Genomic DNA, 19,734 nt, shown 5'->3' on the forward strand with positions numbered 1-19,734 from the left:
TTTGTGGTAAAACTGAAAAGCTTTATTGTGTTAGAACTCTATATAAAACAAAATTAAATGATTAATTCGCTTTACAGTTAGATCAATCAATCATTTAAATAAGTGTATCTGTAGCATTATATAATATACCACCTTAAGAAATTACATTGGGGGGGGAGGGTACAGAAAAACAAACAGCCCGCAATCTCAACAAATGACGAAAAATGAACAGATATGTCTGAAAAGAGATTTGACGTGTCGCCATGAGCTTTTGCAAAAAGGCTATGTGAATGTTAATACAAACATAATAATAATTAGGCCAAAGATGGAAGTAAACACAGGTTGGTAGAAAATACATTGTTGTCATTTCACTGAATGCACCTTGGAGTGTGAGAACCTCAGTGTTTCTAAAGTCACAGAGATGTATTATTGTGAACGAATGTGAACCTATGGCTTCCTTGCACATTCAGGAGCTGGGATAGTCCCTTAAATCGAACTGCAACAAACTGTGGCCATTTAACATGACCAGGTAGGGGATGTACAGACTGGATTACCCAATACCTACTTCCCTGACAACATGACAAACCTGGTATTACTGGACAGGCTGGTTTAGTTATGTGTCACAGCAGTAGATGAGAGCTATACAAAGAAATGCTGGATAATATCAGACTATGTAAATCGCAACAACTGTGAACCACTCCCTGGAAAAAGACAAGGGGGAAAAAAGAAAGAGTAATGAAAGAAAACAAACAGTAGTCCAAACAAGAAGCGACCAAGACAAATGGGAAAATGTTAACCATAGCAGAGATTAGGGCTTTATTAAGCAACTAGTCGACTATTCAACTAGTCGACTAGTAAATCCACTAGTCGACCTTGTTGGTAACTTGACTTGACTAGTTGATAGTTCCCCGTTATTGTAGGCCTTAAGATCAGCTAGATTACAATTAGTCACCAATGTAGTTTTTAAATGTACAACTATTATTTAAAAAAAAAAAGTTTACTAGTTGCCTATAGGCAACTAGTAAACTAGTAAAAATCACTAGAAGTGAAAGCCCTAGCAAAGATAAACTAAATATCCAAAACGCATCTTTCACTCATTTGATTGTGTAAAAATGCACTGCTCACTCATGCTTTCATTGAGATTTCTACAGACTACACAGCTGAGTGAACGACCACACCCTTAGTGAGCTGGTTGGCGTTTGAATGAGGTAAAGTTAAGCTTTGAGAAGATCTGTGTGAGATTTCAGTGAAGCAATCTTCACTGTGATGTGAAGGGAGAGAATGGAGGGAGGGACAATCCGTATGAGTGGTTTAAGAGTGGTTAACAGTTTTCCTGGCCTGGTTCTGTGGAGATGACGACACAAGAGTAGCACAGCAGCAGCACTCCCGGTGACTTAGGTCTTCTTCTTCAGCTCTTCGAACCGTCGTGACAAGTCGTCAAAGTCAATGTCGTCGGAGGAGGTGGTGTTCCTGCCGAAGGACGACGTAGGCAGTGTGTCAGGAACGGAGGGGAGCTCCGGCAAAGCACTGTTGTCATAGATCCGAGCTGAGGGGCCAGAAAAGCCTGAAGAAAAGGATACAACACCACAATCAAAGGGATGCACAGTTTGCACACAACCTTATGCTGCGTTCACACGAGGTAGATGCAAAGATCACAGGCTATTTGTCACTTTGTATATCTGAACGCAGCATAACACCTCATCTACACAGGCAAGGAGCGAGCGTTCCGATGGCGATATTGCACGAAAACCTGTCCTGATATGAAGCGTCAGCCATTGCATTGCGACGTAGCCTGAACCAATCAAATATAACTGATAAATAGCGTGTAGATCTCAAACAATACAAGTGTTTAGGGTCGCGAAACCTCGTTCAAATAGGGACCCTGCGAGCGAATATAGGAGGGGTGGACAAAGTCGATGTATGGCGCGTTGTCGCTTGCGGTACGTCGCAGCAGTCACAATGAAAAACATGCAGTCTAATGCGATTTCATTGTTCGCTCTCTCGCATCGCTGGCAGTGTAGAAGAATAGATGAGGTGTTACAATTACACACCTAACTCAATATGCAGTGTAAAATTATAAATAAATGGTCAGACTGAGTTCAGACTGAGTGGAGAAATCAATGATACGTGTGCCAATTAAAATGTCACACATACCCACACATATTAGAAGGTACAATAATTAAAAGGACAACTTGACAATCATTAGACTTTGCTCAATTTACATGGGATACATCCAACAGAACTCACCCATTGCCTGGGAAGGATCAGAGGGTTTGAGAGATAGATCATCGATCTGAAACATATGCATAATGCATTACAGACAAACAATCATCCCCTCACATGAAATTGTGTTATAAAAGGTTAGTAATCAAATGAAAATGACATAACCATTCAATTATATGACTCAGCAGCAGGTGAGCCAGTAGGTGATTATCATTATAATGGAGAGAAAGAAAGTGTAGGTAGGAAATCCAGCCATTGCATTCCTGGGAAAGCCCATCACCTTCTAATAAACCTAAACATGCCTTAACCAAATCGTATGTGGAACATTTTATCCTCTGACAAAAAAGTATGTACACTCTGGCCTGTTCAACCTATCCAGCTACACTAATCCACTCTGGCCTGTTCAACCTATCCAGCTACACTAATCACTCTGGCCTGTTCAACCTATCCAGCTACACTAATCACTCTGGCCTGTTCAACCTATCCAGCTACACTAATCACTCTGGCCTGTTCAACCTATCCAGCTACACTAATCACTCTGGCCTGTTCAACCTATCCAGCTACACTAATCACTCTGGCCTGTTCAACCTATCCAGCTACACTAATCCAAGACAATGGCCATGCAGTTCGAGACAGCTTTGTTCTCATTCTCACAGCACATGCAAGCTCAAATGATTCCACATTGTACATAAAAGTATTATGCGAAGGATGATAGCTGCTTTCCTCACCGTTAATGCACTTACACCATCTACAGTTAATATAAAACTGGACCCCCCCCCCCCCCCCGGGGACCCCCACACGGAGTTGCACCACTTCACACGGGTGTGATCTTTCTTTTTTTCCCCTCTCTCTTTTTTAGTTGTTGTTGGCGTGAGCAAGACTGGCCGAACCGGTCAAACTTCCAGTTCTATTAATACACATTCAAGCAATTATTGAGTACATGGTTAGTAATAAGCAGTTCATATAGTACCCAAGTGATCTTAGCTCCATAACCCAAAGACTGTGTGGCCTCTAGTTTGAGGGCAATAACCTGGCACACTCAGTGCAGTGTTTTATCCGAGATCCATGCAGACACGGTATCGGCGCTATGGTGTATGTATGGCATTCCTGATGTGGGCGTGTGCAATTTACAATCTACTGACAAATAATGTGTTACTAATGAAAGCCATATCTACTCGGCAAACAAATATTACATAATTCTACCTCTTTATTTGGAGAACAATGTTGACTGGAATCTGGATACGATAAAAGGCCCACACATTGAACATAAAAAGCTCATATAAATTGGAATAAAAGTTCTTGTGGTGGCTTTTCCTTTTTAAATCGGTCCGATTGTTTTGTTAGTGCCAGCTTTATCGATACTGCTATGATGTGTCAAATTTGCAAAACCAAACATTAACACTATACCACAGTCAAACTAGAGGCCACAATGTTAACATAAGACTGCAGAAGAAAAGTCAGGTGACAGACAAGCTAAAATGAACTGCTCTTCCCTGAGTGGTGCCCTGCCCTGTCCATCTGTCCATCTGAGTGCAGTGGCTGGAACAGGAAGGAGTGGGGGGGCAAGGGTTTGAAGGGCTCAGTCACTTACAGACTCATATGTGGGGGGACAGCTGGGCAACTGAGGGGGCCCTCCTCCCATACCGGGCTGGAAGTTGTTAAAACTGTTGTAGGTCCCAACAGGGGCACCATAGGGCTCCTGGAGAACCAATGAACAAGGTAGGTACAAATCAGAACAAAGAATCTCTCTCTCTCTAACAGGGATGCCTTATAACCCTCAATTTCTTTGACTGTAAATGGCATCAACATAATGAGCAAGGATGACTTACTGCTCCTCTGGGAGGAGGATAGTTGAACGCGGTTGGCATTGGCATGGGCATTGGCATGGGCATAGCACCAGCAGTGAAACCTCCTCCACCTCCTCCACCACCTCCTCCTCCTCCTCCTCCTCCACCCTTCTTATTGTCCATAGTGTCCACGTCAATCAAGTCTGCCTCCTCGCCAGGACAGAGGTCAGGCTGCAGAGACAACCACATAGTCAGAGGCCATTGGTTATTTACGTTTGTTCTACAGTTAGTCGTCTTACAGTATGTCGAACTGTAGTATCAAATAGAATGTGTGATGGTTTGTGACTTTATACCTCATGAGGTTTTCTAAAGTTAGAAAGCAAAGATATCTCACCCTGACCATGGCGTCTGGCTCATAGGGCACATTGTAGTTCTTGGCGATCTCAATCAAGTAGCGCTCCACCAGGATCTTAGGAGGGGCCTCCACACTCAATTTGTGCATCAGCTGAAATAATAAAGATTGGACATGCAATTCAATGTTCTACAACAAGTAACTCTACACCCATGGACACAATGAAAAGACTCATGGGAATAAAACACCTACCCTGTCATTGACTGTGCCAATCTGGTTTGTCCTGCATAGCTTGCCATACTCCTTACTGTATTTTGCACACAGCTGGTCAGACACCTGCAAGTAGGGAGATCAAATTATCAATCCACCAAGCCTTTACATTTGAGTAAATTGCACTAAGTTTAGGTAGAGGACCCTGTATAGGGATGACCGGGGTCTCTCAAGTGTGGTCTTTAAGTGGTCAAACTAAAAATACATTTTTAAAGTATTTTCCCAGGGGAAGATGACAGCTTCCTTAGTTACAGACTGTCTTTGGTGCATTCAAAGATTGTGGAAGAGATAGGTCGTCTTAAAATAAGACTAGTCAACATCTAACTTACAATAAATACATATAATACTTACTATTTTGAGTTCTCCCACCTCTGACTGGAGACGGGGAGCGGCCCAGATAAGGGTGGATACAGCTTCCTGTAGGCCAGGGTCAAGCTCCCTGACAGGAAAATGGGTTGAAGGAAGAGAGCACAGTGATGACAAGGAAGTAAAACAGTTAGTGCCTACTAGTCATAAAAGCACTGTCCTACGGTGTCTCTTAATTGAATACATTATGAGCGTTAGCCAAGCCACTCACTTCATAGACTGAATAAGACCAAAGCGTGCCAACAGTAAGTCACAGTATAGCTCCAGGATCTCCATGGCTTCCACCAGGTAGTCCTCTCTGATGATGTGCTCAACACGAATCCGTGCCCGCTCATCCTTCCCTGATGACAGGTAATCTGCGATCTCCTTTCTTGCCTTCTGAGCTAGCTCCGCTAGAGTTCAAATTAATCACACAGAGAAAGAGGGCACAGTTAGACCCACCATGAAAGATTACTGTAACATACATTTTAAACTTAAAATGAAAGGATTTAATGTACCGTAGCTAATTGTTCGGTAAGAGTGTAGCCCTGGATCAAGACTGTCATAGACACAGACTGACATTTGTGTACCTGTGGCAGTCTGGTGACTTTCCTCAAATAGAGTTTAGAGTTCTGTGGCCCTTTACATAATAGGTTATGGTCCGGTAAGTTTATATTTAGATTTTTTTTACATTTATGGAGATGTACACAGAACTCTAAACACTCTTTGGGGAAAGTGTCAAAGACTGTCATACACAGATGTCAGAATCAATCAAATACTGTACATCTATGACAGTCAAAAGATAAGTACGAGTGGATCAAGTTGAACTTACTCTTCTTTTTCTCCAATAGTTTAAGGCGGTTGATGACCAGCCGCAGGTTGACCCGGAGCCTCTCTGCTTTGAAACCTCCTCCCAGCATGATGGTCAGTTCTCTGTGGACAGAATGATGGTCAGTTCTCTGTGGACAGGACGATGGGAAAGAGCCTGTCACTCCGTCAGTCACTACCATGGAAAAACAAATCACACTCGTGTGAAGTGCGGGGCGCTCTTATCATCATACATGACATTCCGTGCTCAGCCAATCAAATCATCACATTTTGATCACTGTGCTCGTACACACAAAGACACGAAGCTGTGCATACACCTCAAAATCAACAACTATTGTTAGAGAGGTTCTCCATTACCTTAGAGAGAACTCACGTATTACGTCAAAGGACTGTATTTAGGTAGATGGTTTACGAATAATATTAGTAATAAACTTCATTTATAAAGCACTTTTTGAAAACAATGTTTACAAAGTGCTTTACAGTGTCAAGGGATAACCAACAGCAATCAAATGAAATGCATAAAATAGACAGTATAAGACAATAATAGAACCAAAGCATATACATAATGGACATGAAAAATGAGCAACATGATAAATCTAAGAAAAGGCTTTAGTGTACAAATATGTTTTCAAAAGTGATTTGAAAGTTGACACTGAGTTAGATAGCCTTAAAGCCAGAGGTAGGTCATTCCAGAGTCTGGGTGCCCGGGCAGCAAAAGCCCGGGTACGAAGGGACGAATGGAGCTGTCAATCACAGTTAAATAATATTTTTACTTTTGTTATTGGATTACCACTTACTTGCAATAATGCGCTAAGCACTTCTCTTCATTATACGGTATACGCCAGTTTATATTAGGCAATGTGACGTCATGCTTTCATCCTACCAAATTGGGCGCCTTCATCATACCAAGCCTCGTTTCCGTGGCAACAACTACAACTTCATCAACAATAGAGGCCTGATGGTATGCACATGCACAAAGTGACTTTAATGTTGTTTAACGTCGTTTAATACATTCAGATAGGACTTTTCTGTTTGGATGTATGGGCTGTCAAGGACAGAAAGTAGTTTTTTGCCACTCACTGGCGTTCCTGCATAACTTCTGCTATGATGATGATGTCACACGCATACCCTGTATACTTGATCCCCAAAATAAATCACACCTGTGTGAAATGAGGGGCGCTCTTGTCATCGTACATCAATTTTAAATTTATGTTGCTTGTTTACATGACGTAAGTTCTCCCTTCAATGTCAATGGCGTTTAATGTTTTGTTTAATTTACGTCATATTTAGCGGAATTATCAGCTCTTATCACCATACATCATCATGCATCATCTCATACTGGACAATCAGAATGCCTGTTGCCTGTGATTGGTTATCTGATTTTCTCGTTTTTAAATGTCAATGGCGTTTAATTTACTCATATTTAGCGGAATTCTGACGTCATTTCTCTGTTGTGTTCATTGTCAATGGCAAATATTGAGACATGTGATTGGGGACAAGATTTAGCAAACATTTGACCTGAATTCCCCTTTTACTGTCAATGGCAAAAAAAAGATACATGATCGAAACCTATGACGTCATATAGCTATAGAGGGTATGCGCGTGACATCATCATCAAACCAGGAAGTTATGTGGGAACGCCTACTGAGTGGCAAAACACTACTTTCTGGCCTTGACAGCCCATACACCCAAACAGAAAAGTCCTATCTGATTGCATTAGACGATGTTAAGCGACGTTAAACTCACTTTTCCACTCGATTTCCCATTCACTTTATGCATGCGCATACCCTCTATTGTTTTGGTTCTACACTTCTGGTCCGTTGACTCATGACATCATGTGAGCATGACCACACAGGACAAAAACACAAACTCGCTTGGCAACATTAGATAGATAACACTAAAACCTACCGGGATAAGTAGGCTATGTATTTTTGGTTAACATGATTAAATAGCTTGTCCCTTATTTCCCCACCACAGTGTATTTATTATATCTGATAATGACGGTAAGGTTACGACGTTACGTACTGGAGAGAAATGTGCAGCGCTAACTTTAGCTGGCTAGCCTGTCTGAAATCTGAACTGCTAGCTACCTTAGCTAAACATCAGGCTAACTAAAGTAACAGAGGTTTGAGTCTTAATCAAAGGTGCAACAGTATCTGGACGACAAAAATAAAGAGCGAAGCTGTTAGCAGTTCATATAGTAATGTCAAATAAACACCCGACAGCGACAGTACCTGCGTGTATCCTCAGGAAAGTCTGTCAAACGTCAATTTATTTGGGTCGTTGCCTGAGTTTCTGGTCTGCCGTTTCACTTCCGTGAGAATATGATCCATTCGTTACGTCATGGGTATTTTTGTGGGCGGCTTGAATTATATTCACCACTAGAGTGCGCTGAGACATACACAGACAAGTGCACAAAATAATTTGGTCTACTATGCCTTCCTTCACATTAGATACATTCTATTCTATTTTAAAAACCCATCTGTGACTTGTTTACATCAACACCGCCCACAAGAATTATGTATTCAAAGGATTTCAGTCCCTTACACCCATATGATTTGACATTAGTTTAAATCACAATAATAATTAAAATAAAAGAAAGCTTGAATGATCAAAGAGGAAATTGTGCTTGGTTCAATATAGTAGGAAAACAGTATTGCCTTTTTGCCGTCTATCAAAGGAACCCATGTGAGAAAGATACTGTATTTTCACGATATAAACTTTATTACAACAGATTTAAACCCTCAGTCATTCCACATAAATATTTAAAACAACTCAGGGCACATTATTTTCTTTTTACTGACTGGTTAAGATATTGCAAGTTTCTTTACAAAAAGAAAGATATCTGTACAAAGAAATTATCACTCTTTAGCACAGTAAAGTATAAAAGAATATCCGCATACTGAAATACAGCTCCCAATACTTGATTGACTAAACATTTAGAATTTTATACACTGACTTAATGCTAATAGGCTCTTCAACATCAGGCAAATGCCAGATTCTTTGTGCAGTCAACCCCTAACTGGTCCCTGGACGCTGTATTTATAGCGCCTAAATGCAGAGGACACATACATGTGAAAATAGTGACCAAAATACCCACTTTCCCTTTCCGTAGGGAGGACGCGAGTATGCTCTGCGTAGAGTGGACCGAGTTCCATTCTCATCAAGGTCAAACTGCATATATGTGTACAGGAAGAGAGGTACTCCCAGCTGGTTTCATTCACATTCCTGCCTCAGATCTAGAGGGCATTATTCTCCCCCTCAAAAAAATACAATACATTTGTATTTCTTAAACAAACGTTTTGACGTTGCTCGTTTAATAGACTGTGGGAGCATTCACAATGGTTTGCGGGTGTTTTACTTGACTCTTTTATCCAGACCAGAAATTCACTTATATGTGCGTGTATTATCCTTGAACTCCTATTATTCTCCACCCTACCAGAACTAAGGGTTCCCCAACTACACGCTACCATTCAGCATCATGGTAAATGGTGCATTTTAGCCCATCCTCCAGGAGACACCTCCACAGCATCATAATCCATCCCCACTGGTAGAAAAGTCCAACATAGGCACTAAATGAGTAGGGTTTAATGTTTTGTAATTATTTTCAACCCAGGCAAATGCCACCTGACCCTGTTAGGTGGAAATGTTGCTAAGTATTAGGAGCTGTTATCTAGTGTGCAAATATCAACTCCTTCAATCTACTCTAACGTCCCAACATAACTATAATTTGAGTTTGCCGACAGACACTTCCTTAAGTTTCTTCTTCTTCTTCAAGGCCTGGTCCTTGACACTTTTGATTTGGCTTTTAACCTGATCCTGCAGTTGAGAGAAGAAGGCTTGAGAGGAACGTACAGCCTTGTCTTTCCCTTCATCCTGTAACAAGAAAGTTTATCAGTGTTAAGTTCAGCTTACTCAGTTTGCCATCTATTTACCGTGTTTATCATACAGGACACATATTCTCAGACTCTTATACTGTATATATATGACGTCTGATTTGTTTTCAATACCACTTTGACACTAACCTTAAGAATTTTGGCTTTGCCCCCCTTCGTGATTTTCTGGAGGTTTTGTGCCACCTCTGCCTTGGTTTGTTTTTTGTTTTCACCACCTCTAGTGGCCTGAGTGGCCTCCTTCTCCTTTTGTCGCCTCTCCTTCTCCTTAATTTTGATACGCTTCACCGTCTTCTTCTTGCGTCTCTCACGCTTCTTGTCTGTTGACGTCTTCTCGGTGTCACCAAGCACATCACCCGCTTGGCTCTTCTCCTTTGGTTAGAGATGAATTATTGTCAATTTTTCAATAATCTACACACACAAAATAATATCAGCTGGTATATTGTCTAACAAACCTTGACTTCCTCTGGTGCCAACAGAGTAGCATCACTAGCACTGACTGGAGCCACCTCCTCCATGGCGATGGAAGGCAAGTTAGACACCACTTTAACCTCAGGGACAGGCTGTGGAACAGGATGGGAAGTGTGAGTGTAGCCTTTCACTACTACATTGCAACTTTTTGGATTGTAAAACTTCAGGAAACTATTTTAAATAAAATGACATTATCCTGTCATATGTCTCAAGGAATTACTTTCATCAATCTGCATGCAATAACAAATAAAAAGCTACGGTGAAGAAATAGGCATACAATAGTAATGCATCTAAATACATTTCAATATGTAAATTACAGATCAAATTTAAAAGTCCTTCACACCAGGCAGGGAGTGAGAAATAGAAAAAATGCCTGTACATTCTGCTGGCTTATTAAATACTTTCCAAGATGCCCAGTCATGGGAAATCTTTCAAAAAAGGCAAGTCATGTTGCCAACTCTCTAATTTACCATCCAATTCCCCAACAGTGGCAATTGTTTACCTTTTTCTCCCAAGGATGCATCAATAATTTTGAGACCATATTCACTGTAGGAAATTGTGTTTTGTTATTATTTCACACTTACTGGTTTGGGAGTGAAATGGAAGTTGGAAAGAGCATCAAGCTTCAGGAAAAGTGTGTCCATAAGCTTCTGAATTTCCACATGGGCTGGTTTTTCAACTTCATCTGTCTTTTCCTGAAATGCAAGAAAAAAGGACCATTTACACACATTTGTGTTGTAGTTTACTAGAATTTCGCGGGCCTTCGGCCCGCTCATCCCAGAGTTGCGTTGCCCCGCGTTGCGATACAGAAGTCCACAGATACAGAAGTCCACAGTGACACGCGTTTTATGCAGCTGTTTTGTGTTGCAGCGCGTGTGCGCGCGCGCGTGTAGTGTTGTTGTTGTTATCCATATATGCGCCTCGGTTCGTCCCGTTTGTTCCACGCCAGGTGTCAATGCAGTCGTTTGCGCAATTTGCGTGTTTGCATTATTTTAAGTGTGTAGGCATACCATATTCTGAATGAGCAAAAAGAGGACACATGCGCGCGTGCATGTGGATGTGGACATGCGCGTGCACGTCGTGCATGTGCATGTGTCGTGCGTGGGCGGTTCTGTTAAATTCAGATGTCAAAATAATCTGTAGCCTAACATTAAATTGATCAAATATGCTCTATATTAGTTATGTATTTTTTGAAAGCAGTGGCTCTCAAAGGTGTGATCCAGGGACCCTCATGGTTCCTTGAGGGGGTTCGAAATGGACCCATTATAGGTCTGTAACTCTGAGAGTGTACAAATGGAACCAAGTGGACCCTACAGGTGTGTAACTCTGAGAGTGTACAAATGGAACCCAATGGACTGTTTTATAACTTTTAACTCTGATACTGTACAAATGGAATCAAATGGGACTCTTATGGGTCCATTTGGTTTTACTGTCAGAGTTATGGGGGTCCTTGAAATTAAAAAGGTTGAGAACCTGTATGCAATGGCGTATGTCTTGTAAAAAGAGAGACCAGCCTATTCTCCAAACCATCATATGTTATGCTTTGCTAGGTTGTACAAAATAATATTGGGTCAGTGTAATTTGCAGGAGTCACCGCGCGCACAGCTGCCTTGTCTGTGTTGACATGACATGGGCTTGCAGGACAGAACTTTTATTTGTGACAGACACATAGTTGCTTTGCAGACAATACAATCTGCTTGTCATTGGTCAGTCACAAAGCTAAGAAAACAATGTGAGAGAAAAGGTAAGGAGTTACTAAGGACTGGAAAGCGCTGTCTTTGTCTATCTGTGTTCCTACGTGAAGACGTGTGTGCTCTGTCTCTCTCTCGCTCTCTTCTCTCTCCTCCCTCTCTGGGGTGTGTGTGTGTGTGTGTGTGTGTGGGGGGGGGGGGGGGGGGGGAGTAGTTGCGCTGCCTTCGACAGTGCTATACTTCTCCAGCAGCGGTGCAGAACCGAGAGAGTGACACATTGTTGTGGATGTAAACGGCGCAACTTGTAGCTGTAAAGAAGTTTGGATTGTGTAGTCGCAGCGGTGCTACAAAGTGAATGTTACAACTCGCACGGTGATATTGTAAGTTGCAAATGCGAGTACGTAGTGGCACTGGCGAGCCCTGTGTAGTGTAGTGCCATTGTCGCGGCATCGCGAGGCGATCCAAATTCCCCCCCCGCGCACGCACGCACGCACGCACACACACACTGACACTGTACGTAGCTGTTTGTTGTTGCAGCGCGCGTGTGCGTGTAGTGTTGTTGTTGGTATCCATATATGCGCCTGGGTTTGTCCCGCTTGTACCACGCCAGGTGTCGACGCGGTCGTGTTAGCATTATGGTAAGTGTCCAAGTTAGAATCAGAGTGTGCGCTGTGTAGTTCTAGTTCTTCTTCTTCTACTTGGTTTTGGTATGTGTGTGTGTGGGTCACGTGGTGGGCTGTGAGCAAATGGGAGATGTAGTGTTGCCAGGTCCGCGTATTGTAAGCGAGTGGTAGTGTGTGTAAGTAGCGTGTTGAATGGCATTTTTTCGGTGCTTGTTGTCATAGACGTGGCAACAAATTAGGCGGGGGTGTCGGTGCTTGTGGCGTGTTTGTGTTTATTATTGATATTGATATTGTTTGCGCGTGTGGACGGGAGGCGGCTTTAGTGGCAGTGCAATGACAATGTTTAGGCGGCTGGTGTTGAGTCTGGGCGTGCGGCGCGACATGAGGAGATAGGGAACGAACGACGCGGAGGGTAAGTCTGTGACGTGTTAGTGTGTTTAGTGGGTTGTTGCAGTGTGTGTTGCAGTGTGTCAGTGACGTAGTAGCTGGTGCCTTTTGTTCCTGTCTTGGGGACACCTTTTCAAATGTATAATAGATGAAATCTGGTGTGTGTGTGAATTTTTGGCACAGAGCAGTACTGTAGATCAGCCTGTCTCTGAGTGAATCACTGGTAGAAGAGGACAAAGGGAGACAAACCTGTGTCATCTTGAGGTACTCCTTCTCATAAACCTGTGCCAGGCTCAGCTTGCTCTTCTCATGGTCCAACGTTAACCTCTTCTTGTATTCAAACGCGTCCTCTTTGGGTTTATTCTTACGCACCACATCATCAAACACCTGATGAAACAAAACATGTCAAAGAGCTGTGATACAGTATCAATATGGGAAGCTGGGGTGGGTTAAGGCCGATCTATGCAGACAAAACTAGCCTAAGTTAAATTATTTCAACTCTGGGCTGGTTGTGGTCACACAATCATACACGACACTCACGTCACATTCATTCTATGCGAGCCAAGGTTAGCTTCCGGTTGTGGTGCTTCAAATGCTGTCGCATGGAGTTAGAATCTCTACACACGACAGTTTGACGCCTCAGCATTTGTTAGCAACTCCCCTGCCATCACCCATGTGTGACTGACTGTCCCCTAAATCAGCCATACCCACACACACTCCGAGAGCCTGACATGACCGTGTGATTCATCTGCTCCGTCATGTGTGGTGATAGTGACTGGTTTTATACCAATGTGCATGGCAAACAGACGGGTTATCTTGATGCACAGAAAACAACTTTGAATGGAAACTGTCATTTGTCCTTTAATATTGAGGAACTAAATGTCCAATGTTTACACTCCCAAGTGTAAAGAATATATAGTATTGTAATGTAGGATCCATATACTGACCTGATCTTTTATTCTCTGTTTGATAATATCCTCTAGCAGTAGTGTAGTTTCCTCTGTGACAGCAGGGGCTAGGAGAGAGTAACAAAATTACTACTGATTTCTACACAAAGCACAAAAATGGTTTGTAATCAATGCTGCCGTCTCTTGTACACACAAACATGAGGAACACATAGCATTGCCACACCTACCCAGCCTGGATGCCTGATCAAACTGCACATCTTCCTCAAGCATGCTGTTCTCTGGACGAGTCTGAGCTGTCGCCTCTCCAGACAACTGCCATGGTTTCTCTCCAAGCGCTGACTTCTCCAACTCTTGGATCTTCTCTTTCATCTGAACGCAGGAATCAGAGAATGTATGATAGCTAGTTGATATGACACATGTTATCAAGGCCTAGTCAGTAAGTGACAACATTTAACATAAAACTTAGTGTAAACTAGTAACACTGCTATACCATGACCAGACCATAAACACAGCAAACAGTGCAAATGTAAAAAAGTGAATTCAACATAGAGGAAATAAAAATACAATAACATAATGAAAAGGACAAGTTAGGATACCTTTTCTTGTCGTTTCTCAAATGATGACTTGTATGCAGACTTTTCTGAGTTTGGTTCCTTCTTTCCTAAAATGTCTTCGATGTCTTCTCCCTCACTCTCTTCTCCCTCACTCTCCTCTTCTCCAGAAAGGTTAAAGGTCACTTTTTTCTGTCTCATCTCTTTCTCCTTAATTGTGTCCCTGGTACAGAATAAATGCACATTAGCTGGCATCAAATATCAATTTACATTACTTAATTTAATTATATTTCACTTACTCATCTTCATCATCCTCATCTTCCTCTTCAGGGTCTTCCTGCATGCCATCCATGCTGTCATCCTCGTCTTCTGACTGGTGGTCTGCTTTACCAGATTCACCTTCCACAGCATCGAAGAAGTCTTTGTACTTGAGATTCCGGGAACTCTTCAGCTGCAATAAATTGGAATTAACATGTATCCTGCTACACACTGTGTCACTATTTCTGCTACTTTACAATACAAATATATACATTACAATACAAATATATACTATACTGATTTATTACCAATTTGTTTAAGTATTTTTGTATAGTAGTAATTCAATTAACTACTAAAGTCTCATTAAAAAATCTGTTGTGAGCTGGTAGATCTTCAAGATTTTCAAATGTGTTTAATACTTTTATGTGTTACATAATGGCAAGAAATGACTTGACTTACAGCTCCGTGTTTCTTCTGTTTTTTAAAAGAAACGTCTTCATCTAGGTCAAGATCATCGTCATCATCCGAGGGTAAGTCCTGAAAATAGTCTATGTCTTCCACCCCCTCCTTCCCTTCCTGCTTGTCCATATCATCCAGAAAGGATTCCATCTCTGACAGCTTGAAGAACTTGTCATCAACCTCAGAGGGCACTCCCGCTGCCTTAGAGGCCTTGCCTACAGCCCGTTTCCTTAGCTTCTCTCGTTTTTCCAAAGCGTCCACGTCAAAATCTAAATCAGAATCCTCATCTGTGAAATCCCCTTCCCCATCCTCACACTGTTTCTTAGGCTTCTTGTGTGGCTCCTCCTCCTCCTCTTCACCAATATCCTCCGCCATTTCCTCATCAATGTTGTCCTCATCTTTTTCCTCCTCCAGGATAGTCAATGCATCATCTGAGATAATGTCATTGACCACAGTCTCAAAATGTCTCAGCACAGCAGTGTTCTGCAATTCCAGCTCCTGCCAGATCTGCTCCTCATCAAAGTCCTCCACCACCAACTGCTCCAAGGGGCTGCTTTTACAATCCCCGGGCTCCTGCCCCTTGTGGAAGTCATATAGAACCTTTGTGAGCAACGTAAAGTCTGCTGCCACATCATCTTGAAGTCTGGGGAAAAAGAAAACAACATTGTGACAGTCAGTCAGTGTAACAATCGGATCATTTGAGTGATATCAACAGGGTCTGAGCCTCTGAGGTTGCTATTGCTACACCGGGACATTTTCAGTGTTTATTTAACTCACAATGGAACAAAATTGACCCTAATGATTTTTAACTCAACAGGACCATTGGTTATATTATTTCTACTGTAAAGAGTTGACACGCACAGTGTATGTGTTGATTTGACAGTGTGTTGTTCAAACTTCAATACACCGCCGACATTTTAATCCCAGTTAGCCACCTTTATCGGGCAGCACAAGTTTTGTTATCACACAGTTGAGTTTACTGACAACAGTGTGCATGCTGTGCTAGCCTGCTAGCTACCCAGTTATCACAGTGATCACGCATGCTAGCATTCTCAAAACAAGACATGTTGAGACATGTATTTTTAAGAAAGTGTAAACACGGCTGAACTTACTCTAGGAAGTTTTCTGTGTGACGAGTCTTTATATTTAATTTATTTGCACAGTCCTCCAGCATAGCTCGCACATCTTCGGTAGCCATCGTTGAATCAGCTCCCCTCACATGGGCACACGTGTGTTTCGGGTAAATAGGTCCCCCCAGAACTCTACGTAATGTGAAAAGGTTCCGGGGTACTGCTGGAAATATGGCGTCCACCGTGCTGAAGGTTGCAGGTAGGTTTGTGTTTGTGTCATGGTTTAACAGATGTGTTTATGCCCCGTTCGATTCAATTAAGTTCTCAAGCGTCAGCTGAGCTCACAGCTCAGTTATTTTTGTTTTATTATCAGATATTAACATAATTGAATAAAGGCTGAAAGTCTGCTTTCTACTATGTTTGCTATGTCAGTTACATCATGCGCGCGTGTAACGTACTTGTTGATATAAACTTATTGCACATGGTAAAATATGTTCCATGCCTTGCGATTATATTATTTCCCCCGAACCATGTCGCATCAGACGCTGTTCCATCCTGATACATAGCCTCTTTCGGAAACCTGATTCTGAATACCGTGTGTGTGTGTGTGTGTGTGTGTGCGCGGTTTTTGCCTGGTCGTGACACCAATTTGATGAGTATTTTGGGAAATGAAGTGGTGTTCATCTTTAGTTTATTGAGTGACAGCCGTAGCACAGATTCCAAGACCCCGGAAGGTGTCCCAGACAACCAGCTCTGTCTATCTCTCTGTGATGTTCTCACTCCGCTCTCTCTCCATTCCTCCTTCTTTCTCGAGAGCTAAAGTCTTTGACTCTTTATACAGCTGCCATATGTTTACAGAAATATTCATGTCCCTAATAATACATGTAGCTCTCTCTATCACTTTGGGTTTTAAACTGATTGGCTAATACACATCTCAAATTTGTTAGGATCTCCTCACTGGTCGACAAAAAAACCTTGAAGACCTTAACAGGAGCCCTTGTACAGGGTTTCTTTGACTATGCATGCACCTCCTGGTACCACAGCACCTCAAAGGCCCTTAAAACCAGGCTCCAGACTTCCCAAAACAAACTGGTCAGGCTCCTACTTGACCTCGCCCCCCGAACCCACCTCACCCCTGCCCACTTCGACAGGCTGGAATGGCTTAGGGTCGACGACAGAGTACAGCATCTTGCAATGGGTCTGGTCCACAAGATTCGATACACCACCAAGATACCCATGTACCTGTCTAGATACTTCCTTAATGTTAACGAAGTCCACACCCACAACACCAGAGGGAGTACAACGAACCATGTACAACCCAGATTCGGCACAAACAAGGGACTAAATTATTTTCGCTCCTATGCCACCAAAATGTGGAACGCCCTACCAACAGTCATTAAGACATGCGAATCCCTTGACTCCTTCAAAACCGCTCTCAAAGGGCACCTACGGACGGCTGCAATTCGAAACTGGCCCCTGTAAAATCGGAATCCCTCAAACACGGACGCAAGGACAACACAAGACGGTCGCGGCCACACAGCCAACTCAAGGTATGGCCACTGAGCCGACTTGGGGACCCAACGCAAGGACAACACAAGAGACTGTCACGGCCACACAGCCAACTCAAGGTACGGCCACGGAGCCGACTTGGGGACCCAACACAAGGACAACACAAGAGACGGTCACGGCCACACAGCCAACTCAAGGTACGGCCACGGAGCCGACTTGGGGACCCAACGCAGCTCCTCCAAGGAAAACAAACAAATGAACGGAGCTGAACGTGAATCCCCCCACCGCCCACCCCTTTTTTCCCTCACTGTATATGTTTCTTTTCCCTTTTTACCTCCTTTATGATGAATTCCTGTTCTGTCCTTTGTCTATATAGAAGTGTCTATTTGTACGTCTCTAAATGTTTTTGATGAATTGAACATTGTGGACCCTATTGGAAACAAGTGTAATGCTTAATTGGGTCGTCCACTCACAGTTAACAGCCTTTGTATTGAGTTTGTGCTTGAAATGTACTGTAATTCTGCAAACTGTTAATACATTTTTCAATCAATCAATCAAAAGACGACATGCTAGGCAATGGTCAGTGTGTGGGTTGTGTGGTGCACGTCATCAAATGGTCAGTGCGATGATAGGCATTCTTGTTCTTAATATAGTTCAGAGCATAGACATGACACAGCCTCTCTCTCACAGATAGAAGTATTGAACACAGTTTGCATATGTACCTATGAATTATTTCTTATCAATCTGTGTTGCATTAGAAAAACGATCTCACGAAACTGCACTCTACTGTAGTTTCAGGGCTTTCTAGGTGCACTCGCCACACACTCCTAAGAAGACATTCAACCACAGCATCCCTCCAGCAGGGCATTCCTGGTCCACTATGGAAGGTCGGGAGACTGAACCACATTGCCATTGCTGTCCCAGACATGGAAAAGGCCACCGCTCTCTACCGGGATGTCCTGGGGGCAACAGTTAGTGACAAGGTGCCCCTGCCAGAGCATGGAGTCTACACAGTGTTTGTGGAGCTGGGTAATACCAAACTAGAACTTCTTCACCCCCTGGGAGAGAAGAGTCCAATCGCTGGTTTCCTACAGAAGAATAAGGCGGGAGGGATGCACCACATTTGTATTGAGGTGAGCTCAAGTGAAATGCACTTGGATGTGTGACTTGGGTGGACTGTGTTTACATATTTCTAGACATGACTAGAAATGTCCATAATCACATACATTTCAAAGTCCCATTAGCCAAACGTTTTTCAACAGTGTTAAGTTGATAATTGGATTATTTATGATTAAGGTGATTCATTATAGCAATTGTCTATGTCCTGTGGTTATAGGTTGATGACATCAATGCTGCAATAGTTGACCTGAAGGCCAGGAACATCAGAATGCTGTCACCAGAACCCCGAATAGGTGCTCATGGGAAACCAGTCATGTTTCTCCACCCAAAAGACTGTGATGGTGTACTTGTTGAGCTTGAAGAGGCCTAAGCTCTACTTTGTCTGCTCAACTCTGTGGTGTTACTGAGTCATTAATTCAAATCACCATTCCTCCTCCTCCAGTACAGTAACTCATTTCAATTTAGTTTGTAATTGGCTTATCTTTGCATTTCAGAGATGGGGCATGGACAAAGTCTGTTCATACTACAGCCACTCGTTTTCTTTTTTTGCCTTTGCCTGTTTGTTGTGAATAAATACAAATGTCTATGAATTTCATTGTCCCAAAGTCACCTTTCCTTTTTTTAAAAGATGAAAGAAATTCAGGCATGCTTTTATATATTATATTTTCCTACTTTTATATTCCCTGCTTGAATTGGACTTAAAACGGGTTGGCGTCGCATGTTCGGGTCCCGTTCGTGGTGACCTTTGCTGCGTGTCTCTACCCTTCTCCGCTCTCCCTCTTTCCTGTCGGTCTTCACTTGATGCTATAAGTAAAGGCAGAAAAGGAAAAAAAACATATAGGGAACATATACTGCACATGTGACTGCGACTGAATGTTGACTCATTGTAATTGCATCTTCTCAAACATTTGTGTGTCGAACCCTACTGTTCTGCGGTAGTCATCTGTAGAGTGCCGTCCTAGATTATATTTTGGTCCCAATGATAAAAGGTCACTGAATGAGAAATATAAT

General features: G+C 42.5%; 3 protein-coding genes across 4 annotated transcripts; 1 reads left to right on the forward strand and 2 right to left on the reverse strand.

Annotated features, from left to right (window-relative positions):
• On the reverse strand, positions 1 to 8,139 carry ist1 (IST1 factor associated with ESCRT-III). Of its 2 annotated transcripts, XM_079497845.1 has the most exons (10): positions 8,019 to 8,139; positions 5,789 to 5,889; positions 5,189 to 5,369; positions 4,963 to 5,050; positions 4,594 to 4,677; positions 4,384 to 4,494; positions 4,032 to 4,220; positions 3,794 to 3,901; positions 2,227 to 2,272; positions 1 to 1,543 (listed from the first exon to the last, which is right to left on the reverse strand). In XM_079497845.1, exons 2-10 carry the CDS (start codon positions 5,874 to 5,876, stop codon positions 1,374 to 1,376), a joined length of 1,065 nt encoding a protein of 354 aa, XP_079353971.1. In that variant the 5' UTR covers positions 5,877 to 5,889; positions 8,019 to 8,139; the 3' UTR covers positions 1 to 1,373. The 2 variants fall into 2 exon arrangements, with proteins under 2 accessions (XP_079353971.1, XP_079353972.1); XM_079497846.1 differs by lacking the exon at positions 2,227 to 2,272 and having other exon boundaries at positions 3,790 to 3,901.
• Positions 8,140 to 8,484: 345 nt separating this feature from the next.
• Positions 8,485 to 16,273, reverse strand: mphosph10 (M-phase phosphoprotein 10 (U3 small nucleolar ribonucleoprotein)). The gene is made up of 11 exons (XM_079497840.1): positions 16,138 to 16,273; positions 15,026 to 15,668; positions 14,608 to 14,759; positions 14,354 to 14,531; positions 13,985 to 14,126; positions 13,797 to 13,864; positions 13,099 to 13,236; positions 10,733 to 10,843; positions 10,133 to 10,240; positions 9,810 to 10,049; positions 8,485 to 9,660 (listed from the first exon to the last, which is right to left on the reverse strand). Exons 1-11 carry the CDS (start codon positions 16,221 to 16,223, stop codon positions 9,508 to 9,510), a joined length of 2,019 nt encoding a protein of 672 aa, XP_079353966.1. The 5' UTR covers positions 16,224 to 16,273; the 3' UTR covers positions 8,485 to 9,507.
• mcee (methylmalonyl CoA epimerase) lies at positions 16,215 to 19,328 on the forward strand. The gene is made up of 3 exons (XM_079497847.1): positions 16,215 to 16,354; positions 18,397 to 18,737; positions 18,941 to 19,328. The coding sequence occupies exons 1-3, from the start codon at positions 16,327 to 16,329 to the stop codon at positions 19,091 to 19,093; spliced, it is 522 nt and encodes a 173-aa protein (XP_079353973.1). The 5' UTR covers positions 16,215 to 16,326; the 3' UTR covers positions 19,094 to 19,328.
• The last annotated feature ends 406 nt before the right edge of the window (positions 19,329 to 19,734 follow it).

Source organism: Electrona antarctica, assembly GCF_951216825.1.
Source record: "Electrona antarctica genome assembly, chromosome: 3".
Lineage (NCBI taxonomy): Eukaryota > Metazoa > Chordata > Actinopteri > Myctophiformes > Myctophidae > Electrona > Electrona antarctica.

What these genes read in the sequence shown, in the direction of transcription:
- ist1 (XM_079497845.1), bottom strand. Translation starts at nt 5,876, where the DNA reads ATGCTGGGAGGAGGTTTCAAAGCAGAGAGGCTCCGGGTCAACCTGCGG. An exon ending in AGGTGGGAGAACTCAAAATA is followed by an intron (nt 4,678 to 4,962) that starts GTAAGTATTATA and finishes CCCTACTTGCAG; the next exon opens with GTGTCTGACCAGCTGTGTGC. An exon ending in ATCCTCCTCCCAGAGGAGCA is followed by an intron (nt 3,902 to 4,031) that starts GTAAGTCATCCT and finishes TTGGTTCTCCAG; the next exon opens with GAGCCCTATGGTGCCCCTGT.
- mphosph10 (XM_079497840.1), bottom strand. Translation starts at nt 16,223, where the DNA reads ATGGCTACCGAAGATGTGCGAGCTATGCTGGAGGACTGTGCAAATAAA. An exon ending in TGATCAGGCATCCAGGCTGG is followed by an intron (nt 13,865 to 13,984) that starts GTAGGTGTGGCA and finishes ACTCTCTCCTAG; the next exon opens with CCCCTGCTGTCACAGAGGAA. An exon ending in GCAAAGCCAAAATTCTTAAG is followed by an intron (nt 9,661 to 9,809) that starts GTTAGTGTCAAA and finishes TTCTTGTTACAG; the next exon opens with GATGAAGGGAAAGACAAGGC.
- mcee (XM_079497847.1), top strand. Translation starts at nt 16,327, where the DNA reads ATGGCGTCCACCGTGCTGAAGGTTGCAG. An exon ending in CACCGTGCTGAAGGTTGCAG is followed by an intron (nt 16,355 to 18,396) that starts GTAGGTTTGTGT and finishes ACTCTACTGTAG; the next exon opens with TTTCAGGGCTTTCTAGGTGC. An exon ending in TGCACCACATTTGTATTGAG is followed by an intron (nt 18,738 to 18,940) that starts GTGAGCTCAAGT and finishes CTGTGGTTATAG; the next exon opens with GTTGATGACATCAATGCTGC.